This window comes from Podarcis liolepis (assembly GCF_965112155.1).
Source record: "Podarcis liolepis genome assembly, chromosome: 2".
In the NCBI taxonomy this organism is placed as follows: domain Eukaryota; kingdom Metazoa; phylum Chordata; class Lepidosauria; order Squamata; family Lacertidae; genus Podarcis; species Podarcis liolepis.
The window spans coordinates 102,722,212-102,740,722 of NC_139555.1; the positions used below are offsets into that span (position 1 = coordinate 102,722,212).

General features: G+C 45.1%; 1 protein-coding gene across 6 annotated transcripts in view; it reads left to right on the plus strand.

Annotated features, from left to right (window-relative positions):
* Positions 1-18,511, plus strand: part of FHIT (fragile histidine triad diadenosine triphosphatase) — a 1,028,662-nt gene that overhangs the window by 377,971 nt on the left and 632,180 nt on the right. For all 6 annotated transcript variants that reach the window (XM_083493597.1, XM_083493602.1, XM_083493599.1 and 3 more), the window contains one exon: positions 6,898-7,026. In XM_083493597.1, the coding sequence (XP_083349723.1) occupies positions 6,924-7,026 (103 nt within the window). In that variant the 5' untranslated portion in view covers positions 6,898-6,923. The remainder of the gene's footprint in view (positions 1-6,897; positions 7,027-18,511) is intronic.

Genomic DNA, 18,511 nt, shown 5'->3' on the forward strand with positions numbered 1-18,511 from the left:
AGCAGCCTTCGATATTCTTGCACATAGGTAGTCGCTGGCCTACTTTATAGTGTCTCATCCAATATCTTGGCTATAAATGTTGGCAAGAGTTTCATGCCATCCTTGGAGGGTTTTGAATGTTTAGAACTGTGAAGTAAAGCTTGAGCATGTTTTGTCTTTTTGTTTTGTTTCTCCTCAGGAGGTAGCACTCTGAGAGTGTTTAAGCCTGAGTATAAGCAAGCTTGCAACAGCATTCAAAGGTGCCGATGAAACATCTGCTCTTGTTTTGTTCAGTTACGCTCTGACATAAAACAACCCACTTTGCTTGTCCCCTTCGAAAAGGAAGAGCAACATGGCACGTAACATCTGTGAGCGAAAGGGGGGAAAAGTGGATCAGAATGCGGGAAACACTTGCAAAATCAGATGGTGCTGCCAGTTATCTATTTAAATCTGCCCCCTCCTACTTCTTATCATGAGATTCAAGGTGGTTTATGGATTGAAACTATGGAATGTAACAATATGGAATACAGTGGTACCTCGGGTTACATACGCTTCAGGTTACATACACTTCAGGTTACAGACTCCGCTAACCCAGAAATAGTGCTTCAGGTTAAGAACTTTGCTTCAGGATGAGAACAGAAATCGTGCTCCGGCGGTGCAGCGGCAGCAGGAGGCCCCATTAGCTAAAGTGGTGCTTCAGGTTAAGAACAGTTTCAGGTCAAGTACGGACCTCCAGAATGAATTAAGTACTTAACCTGAGGTTCCACTGTAATCAGATTGGGGTGGGAATTGTCAATAATGCAAGATAATACTAAAACCACATAAGACAGCCAATAAACAGGTCTATATTGCCCACATGGATTAGCAGTGACTTCCCAGGGTTTCAGGTGGGAAGGCATCCACAGGCTTGGGGGCCGTCTGAGCTACAACCCTTCCAAAATTAGGTTTGCTGATGGTAAAGATAACGGTAAAGGACCCCTGGACTTTTAGGTCCAGTCAAAGGCAACTATGGGGTTGTGGCGCTCATCTTGCTTTCAGGCCAAGGGAGCCAGCATTTGTCCACAGACAGCTTTCCGGGTCATGTGGCCAGCACATGACTAAACCGCTTCTGGCGTAATGGAACACCGTGACGGAAACCAGAGTGCACGGAAATGCTGTTTAGCTTCCCACCATAGTGGTACCTATTTATCTACTTGCAGTGGCATACTTTTGAACTGCTAGGTTGGCAGGAGCTGGGACAGAGCAACGGGAGCTAACTCCATTGTGGGGATTTGAACCGCTGATCTTCCGATCAGCAAGCCCAAGAGGCTCAATGGTTCAGATCACAGCGCTACCCGCGTCCCTTATTGCTGATGGTAGCCACAATTGGGCCCATAACTGTACTCTCCAATGCCTTTTGAAATTAGTGAGGTTTTTAGCCATCTGCTGGAAGGCCAAAGGAGAGGAAAAGAGGCAGGCCTCTTAGGAAAGAGAATGCCATCACTTGGGGCCAGATCCTGAGAAGATCATCCTGGAGTTCTTTGACCGAGAGTTTTGTAATCCCAGAATTTGCTGTTTTTTTATGCTAGTCCATCTTCTGTGGGGACTTTAGTCGACCTGTTATCTGCCTCAAGTTCCTTCATCTCCTTAATCCAATTTTCTGTGGTGATGCTATTTTTTGCCAAAACGTGCCTCTGAATGTAGAGTTGGCCAACCAATATTATTTGGCTGCCCTTTGTTCCAAGCATGCTAGTCAGATCACCTCACAGCCACCAATCTCAATGGGTGACCTTAGGCTGGTGGTACATAGGCATCTGGGCAGGCACTATGAAAACAGAATACTGGACCCGATGGGCCATTGGCCAGATCTAGCAGGCTCTTTATACGTTTCTATCAACAACTATCTCCAGAGCTTCTTGAAGGAAGCACAGAGCTAAAATAGTGTTGTAGGAATGGAGTCTTTTTTGTATGGTAAAGCATTCAAATTGCTGCATGCATCATAGATTTCACAACTACCACCTGTATTCTGGAGTGGTACAGCCCAGGAAGAGCTACTCTATGTGATCTTCTGCTGATTGTTTGCTTTAGAAGATTCTACTAAATTGTTCTGGTCTTGATGTGGTCCTGCTTGAAAGGCCAACTATTTTCGGACAGGGCGGGTGTAGGATAAACAGAGAATTTATATTCTCTAGATATAAATTAGCTCTGCAGTACATAAAAAGACAGTTGGCATTGTCAAAACAGTATGCAAAGGATGGCACAAATGTATCAAAAACATGACCCTTCCTTATAGGTTAGGGGGAGAAAAAGATAATTTAAGCGGTGCATAATGACTAATTAGTGTTTCTTGTCAAGGTAGCAGAGGGAAACTGTTTCTTTAAAGTGAAGAAGTCCAGATATCAAAGATTTACTGACAGTAATTGTCAGGGGTTCAGGAGCAGAGGCGAGGGCAAGGGAGGAAACAGAGAGCGAGGGGGAGGAGTCCGAAGAAAAGATGAGTGACGACGACAACCCGAGATCTCCGAGCCTGTCCAGTGAATCAGAAGATTCACAGAAAGGAGCGCCAGTGGCCAGAGCAAGGGGGGAGCTTAGGGGGACACCCCAGGAAGAAGGGTCCAGAGAGGGTTCAGAGGGCAGCAGTTGGAAATCGGGGCCAGCGTCACCAACAGAGCGCAGTGGGGAGGAAAGGCGCCAGGTATCGAGCTCTGGCAGCTCGCAGCAGGGGGGAGGGCATGAGTCAGGAGTGGCCACACCTCCATCGGAGAGCGAAGAAACGGTCAAGCGGAAAGTGGAAGGTTGGGCGCGCGTGCCAAGTTCAAATGCACCGGAAGGCGGCACAGTGAGCAGCCCGGAAAGGGAGCCAGGTCCTAAAGCCCGACACAAGGAGACAGGAGGGTCCGGGGGGTCAGCGTCAGAAGAGTCCAGGAAGGAAGAGACCACGGGGGGCAGAGGGACCCAGAGGAGAACGGTCAGGCGGAAAAGGTGGAGTAAGGCTAGGGTATTAAGTTGGTGTACAAGGGGCGGAGACTCAGACGGAGCTTCGCCGGTCTAGCTATAAGACGTAGAGCTGCACGCAGCAGCTTGGAAATGGAAACTGTAACTCAATAAAGACTTTTATAAAGTGAACGCTGGCTAGCGTGATCCTCTGTGAGCTAGGATCTGAGAGCAGCTCTGACAGTAATGAAATCACCAATGCAGACTGTTTTAGAGAGGTGCATCTGTGCACTGAATAAACTCCCCACATCTGGACGGGGATCCAGTCCCTTGTTGTCTCACATCTGGTTGTCACCGCTATGCTGAATAGATGGGGATCAAAAGACAACTGCAGGCCAACCCAGACTCATATAATTCTTGCTCTGCATCAGGTTGTTGGGGAGCTCTGTCTGTCATGAGAGCACAAATGCAATGAGATTGGTGGGTATTTTGCAGTTCTGCCATTTTGCATCGCTTTGATTGACAGATTGTACCCCTAATGGTACAACTCTTTTTTTCCTCCTGTGCAAGGGCTTGCCTGAAATGTGAAAAGGGGTGTTCTTGCACCTGATCAGAGAATCATATCTCTGAACTTAACAGGCCCCAGTTTGTTGCGTCATGGAGCTTATATCAAACATCTGTTCCCGTGTCCATGGTAAATGTACTTTGCTGGAAAATGATAGAAATGAAGATAACATCTGGATTTTCATGAAAGTGTTCAGACTCGTTTGACATTTAGTTATAATTGTCAGGCTTTTCTGACAGTTCCATGGGGACTCTTAAGAATTACAGATGCAACATAAACGAGGATGCTGGATCAGACCAATGACTCAGCTAGTCCACCATCCTGTTCTCACAGTGGCTGACCAAATAATTTAGGGAAAGCCACATGCAGGATTTGAGCACAAGAACATTTCCCCTTCCTGTGGTTTCCAGTAACTGGTATTCATAAGCATTGCTGCTTCTGTCTGTGAAGGCAAAGCCAAGCCATCATGGCTAGGTACACAAGGTAGGGTGGGGATTTTTTTTTTTTAAAAATCAGCTTTTCATATATTATAACTATATATCTGACATACACATAAATACGCAAGAAGTATCGTATTACATGGGAAGAGAACAATCAGCAACTACTAAATCTGTGGCAAAACCAAATGCCTTTCAACCCTAGATGGGCCTTCTTCAGTTTTACATTTGAATTACACCTGAATCGTGAAAACAATAATAAGGGGGAAAGAGCCCAAGCCTCCTGGTCTAACAGGCCAAGAAAGGGGCCACATGCACTCTGGGTTCTCATAGGGAACATCTGAAAGGATGGTAGTTCCATTCAGATATGACAGTCACACCAGTAAGATGTGGGAGGTGATGTATAAACACTGGCATTTGCTTAAAGATGTACTTGGATGTCAGGATGGCCCTATGTTTGAATAGGCTCAGGACCGCAATACCTCAAGGACCGCCTCTTTCCATATAAACCTACCCGTACCCTGAGCTGAGGCCCTCCTTCATGTGCCTCCTCCTTGAAAGGTCCGGAGGGTGGCAACATGAGAACGGGCCTTTTCTACAGTTGCTTCCCGTTTGTGGAATGCTCTCCCCAGGGAAGTTTGCCTGGCGCCTTCATTATACAACTTTAGGCACAAGGCAAAAATGTTCCTTTTTAACCAGGCTTTTGGCTGATTTGATACCCTTTTAAAATGCCGCTCTTTTTTGAGGGGTGTGTGTGTGTTATTTATTGGCTTGCTGTTTTTATTTTGATTCTATATATTATGGTTTTTATGCTGATATTTTCTGTGAACTGCCCTAAAACCTCTGGGTATAAGGCGGTATATAAATTCAATTAATAATAATAATGATAATCAGAAACAAAATGAATTGTATTTTTGAACTTGAGCAAAACTTTCCTTTTTCTAAAGCTGCCCACCCATACACGCTGCATGAATTGCAAGGCGCTGAGACACAAGGTTAACCTTTCTGGTTGCTCCTCTCAATATTTGTCGCCTTCTAAAACCTCAAGCATTTCACAGCATACCGTTTCCTTACCTTCTGGAGTGGGATTTGATTATTATTATTCTCTCCCCCCATCACCACCCTGAGTGAATCTCAGAGCCACTGTTAAAACAGGCTGGGGTCCCACTGGCACTCTAGTCCCTAGTAATTCAGCCAGATAGTTGGAATAAAAAGCACCGGGTCATCACTTTTCTCTCCCCCTGGAGCTTTGGTTATTGAAGCATCAGATCTTGCCTTTATTTCCAAGGTCACCAACTTTCTGCTAGAAGTGTTTATTATTTTTGGAGTACGGGAGGAAGCATCACCTTCAGCTCTGCCAATGCGTTTTCTGAGCCTGACGCTCTCTCCTTCCGTAAATCTGTTTTAGAAGTGTTAGCTCTTTGTCTCTCCCCTTCCCCTTCCCCTTCCCTGAAACGACTCCCCCGTTCTTCAATGTCGGTAAGTGGTTTCTTTCTGGCTATTGAAGCTTTTTTGACATTCCCATTTTAAAAATATTGCCAATCTGATTCAGCTTTCACAGTGTAAATAAGGAAAGGAGGAGGGAAGAGCTGAGCTCTGCTACTGTGGTATGGGGTTTCCTGTAATGATTCCTTTTTCTTTTTTTGGAACAAAAGCCATACTTAAAAGAAACCAAAATACACATCACCACCACATCGTCCCCCATATTCCAGACAACATACAGCAGCTGCTGCTTACTTCATATACCTGAGTATCATCATGCAGCCGTGATGGGACAGCCATGTGAATTTTGCTCACACATCTTCTCCTGGGAAACCTCAGCCTTGGGGGGCCAAATGCAGCCCTCTAGACCTCTCCAAAGGGCCCTTGGAATTATTCACAGGCCACACCCCTTATCTCCAAGCCACGCCCCTCAGCAGCCCTGCTCTGAGCCATCCTTCAGTGCTTTTACATAGCTGCAGTGCATGCTTGAATTGTGTATATATTGCTTTCTTGGTTGGAGAGCAGAAGGTTGTGTGTGGGGAGAGACCCCTGACTTCTGTTGTGCAAAAGTCAGTCACATCTGTTATCCCATCCACTTTTGCCCCACCTGCCCCATAGCATGTGGCCTCCAGGGGGTGTTGCAGCTACGGTAGGTGGGGCATCAATGAAAAGGCTTGCAGGTGGATGTTGATAGGCCTAACCATGCAAGACATGGGCTTATTTTAGGCTGTGTACTGCATATTGTACAGTGGTACCTCGGGTTAAGTACTTAATTCATTCCGGAGATCCGTTCTTAACCTGAAACTGTTCTTAACCTGAAGCACCACTTTAGCTAATGGGGCCTCCTGCTGCCGCCACACCACCGGAGTATGATTTCTGTTCTCATCCTGAAGCAAAGTTCTTAACCTGAAGCGCTATTTCTGGATTAGCAGAGTCTGTAACCTGAAGCGTATGTAACCTGAGGTACCACTGTATAGTTAAAGCACATGGCTGTAACCAAAGAATCCTGGAAACTGTAGTTTGTTAAGGGTGCTGGGAATTGTAACTCTGTGAGGGCTAAACTACAGTTCTCATATTTCTTTAGAGCAGTGGTTCCCAAACTTTTTTTGGCCATGCCCCACCTAAGCATCTCTAAAATCTTGATGCCCCCTCCCCTGTGACATATAATTCTTATTATTCAAAAAGTGAACTCCTATTCATGCGAAGGAAGCCTAAAAGGCCATTAACGTGGTCTAAACCAGCTTTCACATTCCCCCCCTTAGAAATTAAATTGCCCATCTGTGGGGTGTGTGCCCCATGTTGGGAACCATGGCTTTGGAGGGAAGACATGTGCTTACTGTATTGTGTGTATGCAGTCTTAGTAATAAAAAAGCAAGGGGAAAAAGAGTGTTCATTCAGCTGCAGTGACCAAAAGCAACTCTGTGCATTTTCTGTTCTCTGAAATGTTGCCAATGATCTCATTTGCCTTATGTTTTAAGACCATCGACTGTTCTGATGATTTCAATTAATTCTCCTCCACAGGTCCAGGTGCATAAAAGGGCATTAAGATGTCGTTCCGTTTTGGGCAGCACCTCATCAAACCTTCTGTTGTGTTTCTGAAGACGGAACTCTCCTTTGCACTTGTGAACCGGAAGCCTGTGGTTCCGGGTCGTATCCTTTTTTCCCTTTGGTTTGCATGCATCTTGCATAACAGTCCATTTCTGGAACCTCGGCTGTCTCCGCCGGAGTAGAAGGAGCCCCTCTTTCCCCACTAAAGAGCAGGTAAGATGTTACTCATATTTATTCTGAAGCCAGTCAGTGGAGCATAATATGCTTGATCGGTGTTGCAGAACTTCTGAAAGCGGTTGCTTAGCAACAGTGACCTTAGAGGTGAATTTTCTTCTGACCTTTTCACCACAGAAGATGTATAAATAAACAGGTGGTGCTTCTTTGCTTCTCTTTCCCTTTTCCTTGTTTTAAAAAATGATCTGGATGGTGTCTCAGAGATGCTCCTGTTTTTAACTGTCACGTTATCGGCCCTGTTGTGCTGCCTATTTTGCTCCCCCTCCACCCACAAATATTTTGGTCCAAGCAAATGCGACCCAGGTCTGGCACTGGGAATTAAATGTAACAAGTCTCTTAAGGCGTCCAAATGCCAAGCACAGCAGTGCCAAAGTTTAAACTCCTTCCTTCTCTGGTAGCCAACGAGGTAAATAATCTGGTTGGAGACCTTTCTGGACGTTACTATGTGTGTGTTTGGGAAGTAAAAAAACAACAACAGATAGAACTGCTGATTGTTCATGATAGGAAAGATCCACCTATAGCAATCTTTCTCAAAATTGGGTCTCCAGCTGTTTTTGGACTACAACTCCCATCGTCCCTATCCAGAAGGACCAGTGGTCAGGGATGATGGGCACTGCAGTCCAGAAACAGCTGAAGACCCAAGTTTGGGAAACCCTGATCTACAGCTTTTTGGTGATGAGATCATAGTTTGGTGCTAGAGTATCTGTTTTGCATTCAGAAGAGTTAAAAGGACTCGGGTAGCAGTTAATGGGAAAGACATGAGACCATAGAGACCTGCTTCCAGGCAAGGTTGGAGTGAGATCTATCAAGTCCATATTCAGGCTATCAGTGGCTACTAGTCATGATGGCTAAATGCTTCTTCCAGGACCAGAGGCTCCATGTTTTTGAATACCAGTACCTGGGGAACGGCAGCAGGAGGTTGCCTTCATGTTTTGCCTCTAGGCTTTCCAGAGGCATATGGATGATCAATACAGGAAACACAAATATTGGATTGGCCTTTGTTCTGATCAAGCCATACCTTTCTTAGGTGCACTGGCTGATCATCATCACTGATTTATTAATCGCCTTCTAAACAAGCCGTCTCAAGGAGATTTACACACAAGAGGATTCAAAACAGTTAAAAACTCAAAACATATCAGAAGTAAGAGAAAAGACAAAATTGAGTTTTGACTGTATATGTTAAAAATGTTGAAACTTAATAAAATATAATTGGAAAACAACCCTCAAATATATCACGTACATTTAAAACAAGACTAAACCCCAGACAAAGTGTGCTCCCATTAACCCTGGCAAAATCAAAAATGCCTGGCAAAACAAAAAATGTATTCAGTTGTTTCCAGAAAGTGCAGTAGTAGGAATGCTGTTCCACAGAACAAGGGCAGCCACAGTCCATGGGTTTAGCTGACAGCAGGCAACTAAAATTCGCCAGTTGACATTTGCTACAACCCTCCAGATAGGAGGTTGCCTCAGACCAATGGCTTATCTGCCTCAGTACTGTCTACTTTCACGGGCAATGGCTTGCAGGTTTTCAGACAGTGGTGTCTCCCAGAGTCTGGGGAATGAACCTGGAACCTTCTGCATGCAAAGCAGATGTATTGCTCTGGAACAATATGGGGAAATGGAAATGGTGACCCCAAAATGGTGGCCCACAGCTGCTTGGAGCAACAGTTGAAGGATACTGGGTGCCAGAGGGCATACATAGTCCCCCCCCCCCAAAGTGGTCCGTGGTTGGCCTGAGAAGATAGTGACCAACTGGCAACCCTACACACACTTACCGTGACCCTGACTCTGCCCTTCTTGCCTGTTTGTCATTACAATGCTGAAAGCGAAACATGGTTATGTAAAATGAAGTGTGATGCTACTGAGAGACTGCAGAAGAGCTGTGTAAAGCTGCATTCATCTGACCTGGCAACAACAAGTGTATTCCCCGGGCTTTATAGCAATAATTTCATCTGCTTGGTTTCTGACTCACTTATACATACATATATTTCCTAGCAGACAATGAAATATTAATGTGTTTGAATTTCGGCAAGATAGAGACAAAAAGAATGAGTTTAAAAGCCAATTCACTTTGGATGTCAAGTTAATTAACTTGTATGTTTTGAAAAATCCAGGTTTAAAAAGGGAGCTGGGAGGAGGGAAGTGAGACTTAGATTGTGAAATTATTCCTACAGCATGGCTTATATTCTGGAAAGGCTCTGTAGTGCAAACCACTGCAAACATAGAAATGCAGGACGTTGTTGAAGACGTCGGTTCATTGCAACACGGTGCTTTGGGGTGTTTGTGCAATTTTCATTGTATTAAGCTTTGTTCAGGGGTTGGGTTTGCACATTCAACCACATGTTTCTGCACTGGTACTTAAGACATAGGGACGCAGGTGGCGCTGTGGTCTAAGCCACAGAGCCTCTTGGGCTTAACAATTAGAAGGTCAGCGGTTTGAATCTATGCGATGGGGTGAGCTCCTGTTGCTCATTCCCAGCTCCTGCCAACCTAGCAGTTCAAAAGCATGCCAGTGCAAGTAGATCAATAGGTACCACTGGGGCAGGAAGGTAAATGGCGTTCCCATGCACTCTGGCTCTTGTCACGGTGTCCCGTTGTGCCAGAAGTGGTTTAGTCATGCTGGCCACATGACCTGGAAAGCTGTCTGTGGACAAATGCCGGCTCCCTTGGCCTGAAAAGTGAGATGAGCGCTGGACCCCATAGTCGCCTTTGACTGGACATAACATTCCAGGGGTCCTTTACCTTACCTTTTTACTTGAAATATTCAAATTCCATTAGATGTTTATAGGGAGGCTCTTGTTTAAAGAAAACATGCAGCCCAGTGTTGGAGTCATAGTAGCTGCTCCCTGAATCATTTCCCCTTTCCTAAACTTGATTTGTGATATTCTTTCCTTTTCATAATCTTAGTGGTTGGTTGGTTTGGCTTTTCAGAATAATGAAGAAGCCATATTGATGCTCTTCTGATTCATTTTTGCTGGCTTTTTGAAACGGGAGCAGAATTTATTTATTACATTCAAATAAACAAATATCACCTGGGGAATTCAAGGGGGCATACATGGGGCTGCCTCTCCTCGTTTTATCCCCACAACAACCCTGTGAGGCTTGTTCATAATTCATACTTCAGCTGGGCTATCGGATATCCTATATTAGGTAAACTAGTTTATGTCTCCATGGTTATGAATTATCCATATTATTCATAGACTATATCTTCTGAAAAGCTTGGAGCAGACAACAATACAGTGGGGGGGGGGGAACCAAGGTTGTACCAAGTTTTCACCTGTAAAAGTTTACCTGGCTTTGTGGGGGTTAGTGGTTGCAAAATGACGCCCTAAATGCTCACAGGCAATACTTTTGAGATGTTGCTTGTGGCTGCCTACAGTCATTGTGTTTCCCCTTTGTGCTGCTCCTGTAGCACAAATCTGTGCCTTGATCTCTCTCGTCGTGTGATGCCAGTCACATATGTAAGGAGTGTGTAAGGATAGCACAATGCCAATGAGATTGGAATAAAGCATCCCTCCTCCCACTTATGCACGTTCTGCTTGCGCGTGACTGGACATACGCATACACATTGGGAAATAAATAGATAAATAGAATCATAACAGGAAATGGCAGGAGAGTGCTGGAAAGTCTTTATTGTTTGTGAGGAGACCCTTCCCAGATCCTGAAGAGGATGTCAGTGAGAACGGAGGAAGCCCTGAAAAGATTGGAGGTGCAACGGGGCTTTGTTTCGGCTGCTTAGCCTCCCTGCCTAACAGCTGACATGCAAGGTAGCACAGAGGCAAGCTCCTCTTTCCTGCGCTTCCCCCAGCTAGCCGCAGCTTCAACTCTATATATTTTGCTCTGGATTGGAGATACAGCCCCGAGATAGAGCTGGAGAGCAGGGGAAAATAGGCACTTAGGGGCTTTTTAGAGGGTGCTCCCTACTTTATGTGATTTCACATATGTGCAGCCCCCCCCCCCCGAATGTAAGTGGGGGACACTTGTGCCTGCCAGTACGAGGAAAGGTAGATTAAGCCAATGGGAAGTAACAGCAAAGATCCTTGTTTGGCATTGTGAGAGCCAGTGTGGTGTGGTGGTTAAGAGTGGTAGACTCATAATCTGGGGAACCGGGTTCGCGTCTCCGCTCCTCCACATGCAGCTGCTGGGTGACCTTGGGCTAGTCACACTTCTCTGAAGTCTCTCAGCCCCACTCACCTCACAGAGTGTTTGTTGTGGGGGAGGAAGGGAAAGGAGAATGTTAGCCACTTGGAGACTCCTTCGGGTAGTGATAAAGCAGGATATCAAATCTAAACTCCTCCTCCTCCTTCTCTTCCCTCGCAATGGGGGTAAGATGGGGTTGCAGAGCAAGTTGTGGCCACAGCCTGAATGGGAGCTTTATTCTTTATTCTCTCCCTTTGCAGACACCTGCTCAAAATTGCTAGAAGTTGGTTATTGTTGTTACCAGGGGTTGCAAGAAGCTTGGTTGAGCTCTAGAAAAACAATGAAATGAAAATCAGGTTATATAGTTTTGAAAGGCTAGAACCCAGATTTCCTGATTCTTGAAAAACAATCTAAACGGAGAAGGCTTTCTTAACCATGCTTCCAAAAGTTTATTGGCCTTACCTCCCCATCCCTTTGAAGGAGAGAAAGCAACCAATGATCTTCTATTTCCAAAGATGTCTCAATGAAACCATCATTCAGAGGTCTCTCTTGGCTTTGAGCACTACAGTATATAGATTATTTGATGCATCCTTGAATTTTCCAAAAGTTTTAAACAGAGCCCCTTACCACAAAGCAAAGTGCCTTCTTCACACTAGTGCTTTTGTCTTCGTGCAAATTCATACCTTTTGCCTGCTTCAATTTAATTTTTGCCAGAAGTCCTGGAAGCAAGGCACTTTTATAAACATGAAAAAGGGCAGGATCTCTTGGGGAAATAGCTGAGCTTCAGACACCTTAGTGGTCAGATTGCACATGTTTACACAACCCATTATCCTCTGATAATAATCCCTTAATCCTGCAGGGTCAAACCAAGAGTTTAGTTGTTTGAGATATGTTTTAGAGAGAACTCGAGAGGAACTCTAAGGTTCTCATTTGTATGCCCAAGAGATTTGGTGGTCAGGCGCAATGGGCTTAAAAGGCCTTTTGCTGGGAAGTTGATGCTGTTGGATGTTTGTTGAATGAAGAATAAGCGAGAGAAATGAAATAAATGGAACTGAGCAGAGCTGTGGAAAAGGAGTAAGCAGAACGACTGATGCACAATGAATTTATGTGATCCAACAAGGATCAAAAATGTGTGGAAAGAGCAAGGTGGATGGGAAATAATTTGGAGATAAATTATGCTGAAAGACAAGTCAGGAAATAATTAACCTTCATGCTATTGTTATGCAATGATTGTGTAGGTGTCTTTTTTTGACAAAAATGACATGAAGTGAATAATACAATAAAGACACAAGTCTCACAGTAGCAAATTCTATCTCTAGTGGGGGCTTTGCTGCGAAAGAGAAAGGTTTGTGGGGGGCAAGGATCCCCTAAAATTCCTGGGTGCCAGGTTCTCCCCATAATTTCTGAAATGAGTAAATGTAGGGTTTGAAGTCAAGACAGTCTCCTCAGGAGCTTGGCTTAGAGAGGTGCCATCAAAGAACAAAGGCAGGTGATGACACAGTCATTACCCTGACAAAAGGCGAGACATTCAGCATCAGACAAGAAAGGGGGAGACTGCCAGGATTACAGAGGGTGTGATGTCACCACAGGGGGGGAAAGTGCTTTTTGCAGGAGATTTTTGAAATTGAGGTTCCCTGGTGACTGGGAGGATGCTGGAAGCGGAAGGGGAGGAGCTGATTTTCTGAGCACAATTCAAAGTGTTGGTGCTGACCTTTAAAGCCCTAAACGGCCTTGGTCCAGTACACCTGAAGGAGCATCTCCACCCCCATCGTTCTGCCTGGACACTGAGGTCCAGTGCCGAGGGCCTTCTGGAGGTTCCCTCACTGCAAGAAGCCAAGTTACAGGGAACCAGGCAGAGGGCCTTCTCGGTAGTGGCACCCACCCTCCCACCAGATGTCAAAGAGAAAAACAACTACCAGACTTTTAGAAGACATCTGAAGGCAGCCCTGTTTAGGGAAGTTTTTAATGTATTTTAATATTTTCTTGGAAGCCGCCCAGAGTGGCTGTGGAAGCCCAGCCAGATGAGCAGGGTATAAATTATTTATTTATTTATTTATTTATTTATTTATTTATTTATTAAAAAGCTGCTGGCTGGAGGAGGCTGCACCAAGAGATGGGGGGGTCAGTATGTGGCTGCTGCTTTGAACGCATGCTTGCTGAAGCTATGAGAGGAGCGATGAAGGACACTCTTGGGGTGTATTGTTTTGCTACCCTCCAAGGCCACCAAGGTCCCCTAAGCCTCTAGCGAAAGCAAAGGATCAAAAAGTAATATAAAATTTATATCAAAATGGTGGCACTTCCAGTGAAAAAAGGCTGAGGCACCTACTGCTTTTTGTGTACCTTATAGGGTAGGCCCTTGATTCTTCCAGCCACTGCTGAATATCCTACTTTGTGATTAGCTTCACATGTTCTTTCATATGTTTCCATGCAATACTATCAGCAGCCTTGGGTAATATTAAGCTCAAACAATATTTTGTTTTACAGTCTCTTGCCCTTTTGTGTATTTTTGAAGATGTATTGGCTGTTATCGTTTAATTTGCTGTCATTTAAGGGGTGGTATAGTTTTAATTTTTGCTAACATTTTATTACGATCGCCTTGTCCGTATGAAGTGTATTGCTTAATTTTGGTCCAAAGGCAAATGCTGGCACCTCACATTGGGACTGGGAGCAAAGAGGCAGCCAATTAAGTTATTGTAAAGTTGGAGCAATATGCATGCAGTTGGCTTTTGCCAGTCAAAATGATCGTACCCATATTCTACACCAGGCATAGGCAAACTCTGGCCCATCATCCCTAGCTAACAGGACCAGTGGTCAGGGATGATGGGAATTGTAGTCCAAAACATCTGGAGGGCTAGAGTTTGCCTATGCCTGTTCTACACCAATTGAAGCTTCTGAGCTGCCTTCAAGGCAGTCCGAGGCATAATAACCACATTGCAGTAAGGCTGGTTCTGCGCTGTCTCCAAATTTGGAGCACAGGTGCTATCTAAATGTATTCTGAGCAGGGCCAGCCCACCAATGAGTCAAGGTGAGGCGAGCACCTAAGGCAGCAGGATCCATAAGGGCAGCAGATCCCAATGTAGCTCTTTATTCCCCCCCACCATTGTTTGTGCTGTAGATCTTTCCCACCCCTTCTTCCCTGGTTGGGGGGCATCATTTTGGGTCTCGCCTCAGGCGCCACAAAATGTCTTAGGCCAGCCCTGATCTAAAGCAATACAAAGTCTGTTTAAGCTCCCACAAAGCATACCCTATTTGTTTCTCCCGGATGGGAAGCCCATCTCAAGTGTGCATTGCTCTCTGGAGTGGCGTAGGAAACTGCATCTGTGCCTCACCTTCATCTGTGTTGCAGTCAAAGTCGGGATTAGGTTTGGGGCTGCAGGATTAGCTGGGAGCCATACCAGGAGGAGGTTTGTCCTGCGTGGCATTGTTCCTGTGTAAGTGCCGCTGGCAAGATGCCCTCCCTCCTTCCCACGTTTGCCAGAGTGGGAATACGATGGTACTGGCAGGGCAGACAACATTGCTTGATACAAATAAAGGTGTGAGTCACACTCTCTTCAGTTATTAATACAACTTTTGGAATAAATTAAGGAGTGGGCTGATTTTAAAATTTCCTTTGCAACAAAGGACATGGTCTGTTTTCCTCTGTGGTTGGTTCTGCCTAGAATGGCCACGTGTCCTACTTTACAGAGGACAGTCTGCTATTTTCAGGATTGTTTAATACAGGTGCTGTTTAGAGAGAGGAAATCTTGATCAAGAGAGAGGAAAAGGTCCTTTGATGCTGTCCATCACCCCTTAGCACCTGAACAGACATGCATGATGTCAGGAAGGGGGCAAGTGGACATGGCTTGGGGGAGACTCTTCTCCTGCCTATATGCAGTGGATATGTTTCCCATCTGATGCTTGCCTGGTCTGGCTTGGTTCCTCTGAGCATGGCTCCCGTTTGTTCCATCTCTCCACTCAGGACCGGCCCACCCATGAGGTAGGGAGTAGCAACCACCTCAGGCAGCAGGATCTCCAGAGGCAGCAGATCCCAGTGTAGATCTTTATTCTCCCCACCCCTTGTTCACGATGTAGATCATCACTCGCCCCTTCTTCCCTGGTGGGTTTGTGGTTTTGCGGGTTGCTTCAGGTGTCAAAATATCTTGGGCCTGCCTTGTTTCCATCCATGTTGAAGCGAGTGGAAGGGCACATGAATTGTGTTAAGGGAGCTGTGTCTGTCCTTGTTGTTCCTCATCAGAATGAACCTGCCTGACCTGGGAGGAGAACCTTTCTGAGTGCAGAAGTATAAGAAAATGTTCCATTCTTGGGACTCACCAGCAAAGAGAAAGTTATTGTTGTGGATGAGGGGAGGTAAGGAAAGCACCTTCTACACATACGTACACATGAGTTTGCACTCTATCCTAGCCTTTGAGTTTTGGGCTTTTTTGAAGCCAGCTATAGCAAGGTTAGGGACGCGGGTGGCGCTGTGGGTTAAACCACAGAGCCTAGGACTTGCCAATCAGAAGGTCAGTGGTTTGAATCCCCGTGACGGCGTGAGCTGCCACTGCTTGGTCCCAGCTCCTGCCAACCTAGCAGTTCGAAAGCACGTCAAAGTGCGAGTAGATAAATAGGTACCGCTCCGGCGGGAAGGTAAACGGTGTTTCCGTGCGCTGCTCTGGTTCGCCAGCAGCGGCTTAGTCATGCTGGCCACATGACCCGGAAGCTGTACGCCAGCTCCCTTGGCCAATAAAGCGAGTTGAGCGCCGCAACCCCAGAGTCAGCCACGACTGGGCCTAATGGTCAGGGGTCCCTTTACCTTTTTTATAGCAAGGTTTCATGTCTAGGTTCCACTTAAGCCTTTCTCAGATCCCTTTGTTAGTTGGAGTGGGGTGTCTGTGCAGGAACCCAAGTTGCCGAGCAACAAGCGATGGGCCCTGCTGGGTGAAGCCCTGGATAATTTTGTAATAAAGTTCTGCTCACTAAAGTGCTACTGTTTGTGGGTTTTGTTTTTTGTTTTTGCACCTATATGAGTAATTTGAGGCTGCACTGCTGTTTTTATTCAAGCATTTACTTCCATTATTACACAGCTTTGCATGTGTTCCGCTTGTGTCTCACAATAAATATAACCATTATTGAGCTTTCTTTTTGTTGTTCTTCTTGAGGATAGTTTTTTTTTTAGTGCTCCTTGTTCTATTCTTATTGTAGTATAAGGTTCTCGCTTTCAACTTGTGTTAAAGCATGAAAAATGAATTTGAACATTAATAGAATCCATTTGCGGACCAGGGCTTTTATTGTAAATAAAATTATTCATTTGTTATGTCCTATTGTTTTCAGCCGACATAGTATTGATCTTTGGGTTTCTGCTCGGGGATGCCATAAGGAGCACTAGCATAAAGAGGGAGCAGTGCAACATTTGTAAATTGATTGAATGTAAAGCATAATGACAGAGACAAACATCATTTCTAAAGCAATGCTATATCACACACAGCATTTTTCAACAGCTTATTGAGCTGGTTATTGAAAAGAGCAGCCTATCCAAAGTGGAACAATGAGCAGGATGTTATTGGGACCAAACAATTTTATTGTGATTCATTGAGGACACTGTGACCCTTGCAATATATGCATTAAAAATTAGAATGGATTTTCTAAAAGAACTTTTTGGCCTACTTTGGCTGTAAAGAAAAGTTGTGAGCACGTGGGAAAGAACAAATCTCCGAGACTTTTATTTACATATGCACTAATTCTAGAGCAGATCTCCATCTCCATCTTGGATTCCAAAAGCACAGGCAGGTGATCTAAGTGTAGAGCAGATTTTTGAGGGTGAGTGGGGGTTGAAAGGGAGAGGAGAGGAAGGGGAAGACTGCTCTGCTTGAACAATGGCAGTGCTGGATGTATCCTATCCTCTCTGTTGTTCTCAGTAAATACTTGTGGTCACCTGTTCATTTTTAGCAAAGTGGACTGGTTGCCTAGAGTGAAAGCTGTGCACTCCAATGGGTATGTTAAAAGCTGGACCTCAGGAAAAGTGATTGGTGAACAAATTTGCCAGGGAAGAAAAACAGGTTGTAAGAGCAGAATCTTCTGTTCTGTTCAAACTATTTATTTAAGACATTTCTATATTGCTTAATTGGGACGCAGATGGTGCTGTGGGTTAAACCACAGAGTAGTTCAAAAGCACGTCAAAGTGCAAGTAGATAAATAGGTACCGCTCTGGCGGGAAGGTAAATGGCGTTTCCGTGCACTGCTCTGGTTCGCCAGAAGCGGCTTAGTCATGCTGGCCACATGACCCGGAAGCTGTACGCCGGCTCCCTCGGCCATTAAAGCGAGATGAGCACCGCAACCCCAGAGTCGGTCACGACTGGACCTAATGGTCAGGGGTCCCTTTACCTTTATACTGCTTAATTATTTACATTTCTAAGCAATGATCCACAGAAAATGAAACAATAAGCAATCATCATAGTATGAAACATTACCTTAAAATGCCTGCAGGAACAAGAAAGTCTTAGTTGTGTGACTGAAGCTCAGCAAAGGAGGGTGGGTTCCTGTCTAATCTCAGCTGAGAAGGCATTGGACAGGCTTGGGTCCACTACATTGAATGCTCAGCTTCTAATAGTTGTAAGTCATGCATCTGAGCCATTTGGGGCTCTCAACAGGGACTCCCCCCAAGATCTAGGAGTAACCCCTTACCATGCAACCCCATCCAGCCTCCAGGACTGGTGGGATGCTCAATCTCCCAGATATGGGAGCCACTCACCAACTGTCCCTTCATCTTCCTAGGGCTCGAGCTCATTTTACTAGCCCTTATCCATTCTACAATGGCATCCAGACAACATTCCATACAGTTTTTAATCAATACATGGAAAGTGCAATGCAGGTATTAGCTCCCTCCAAACTCCATGTGGCTTATCACTGTGTTTGAACAGAGCCAACACAGAACCTGTGCTTTGCTATTTTTGTGTGTACATAACTTTTGCATATGTACATATGCCTATTGTGTTGGGAACAGGGCCACTGGGGCAGTGCCAACCCACTCCACATTGTGCGTATGTGATCTGACACTTTTGAGTGTTTGATTGGCTGGATGAATACATATCCCACCTTGCAATTTTAGCAAGTACAGAGGTAGTGTGTTGTATTTTTAAAAAAAGAAGAATAAAAAGTAGATTCATTTTCTGAAAACATTTACGAACGTTTCTAAAATACAGGTGGAAGCCTTCATTGCCTTGTAATTGTTGTTGCC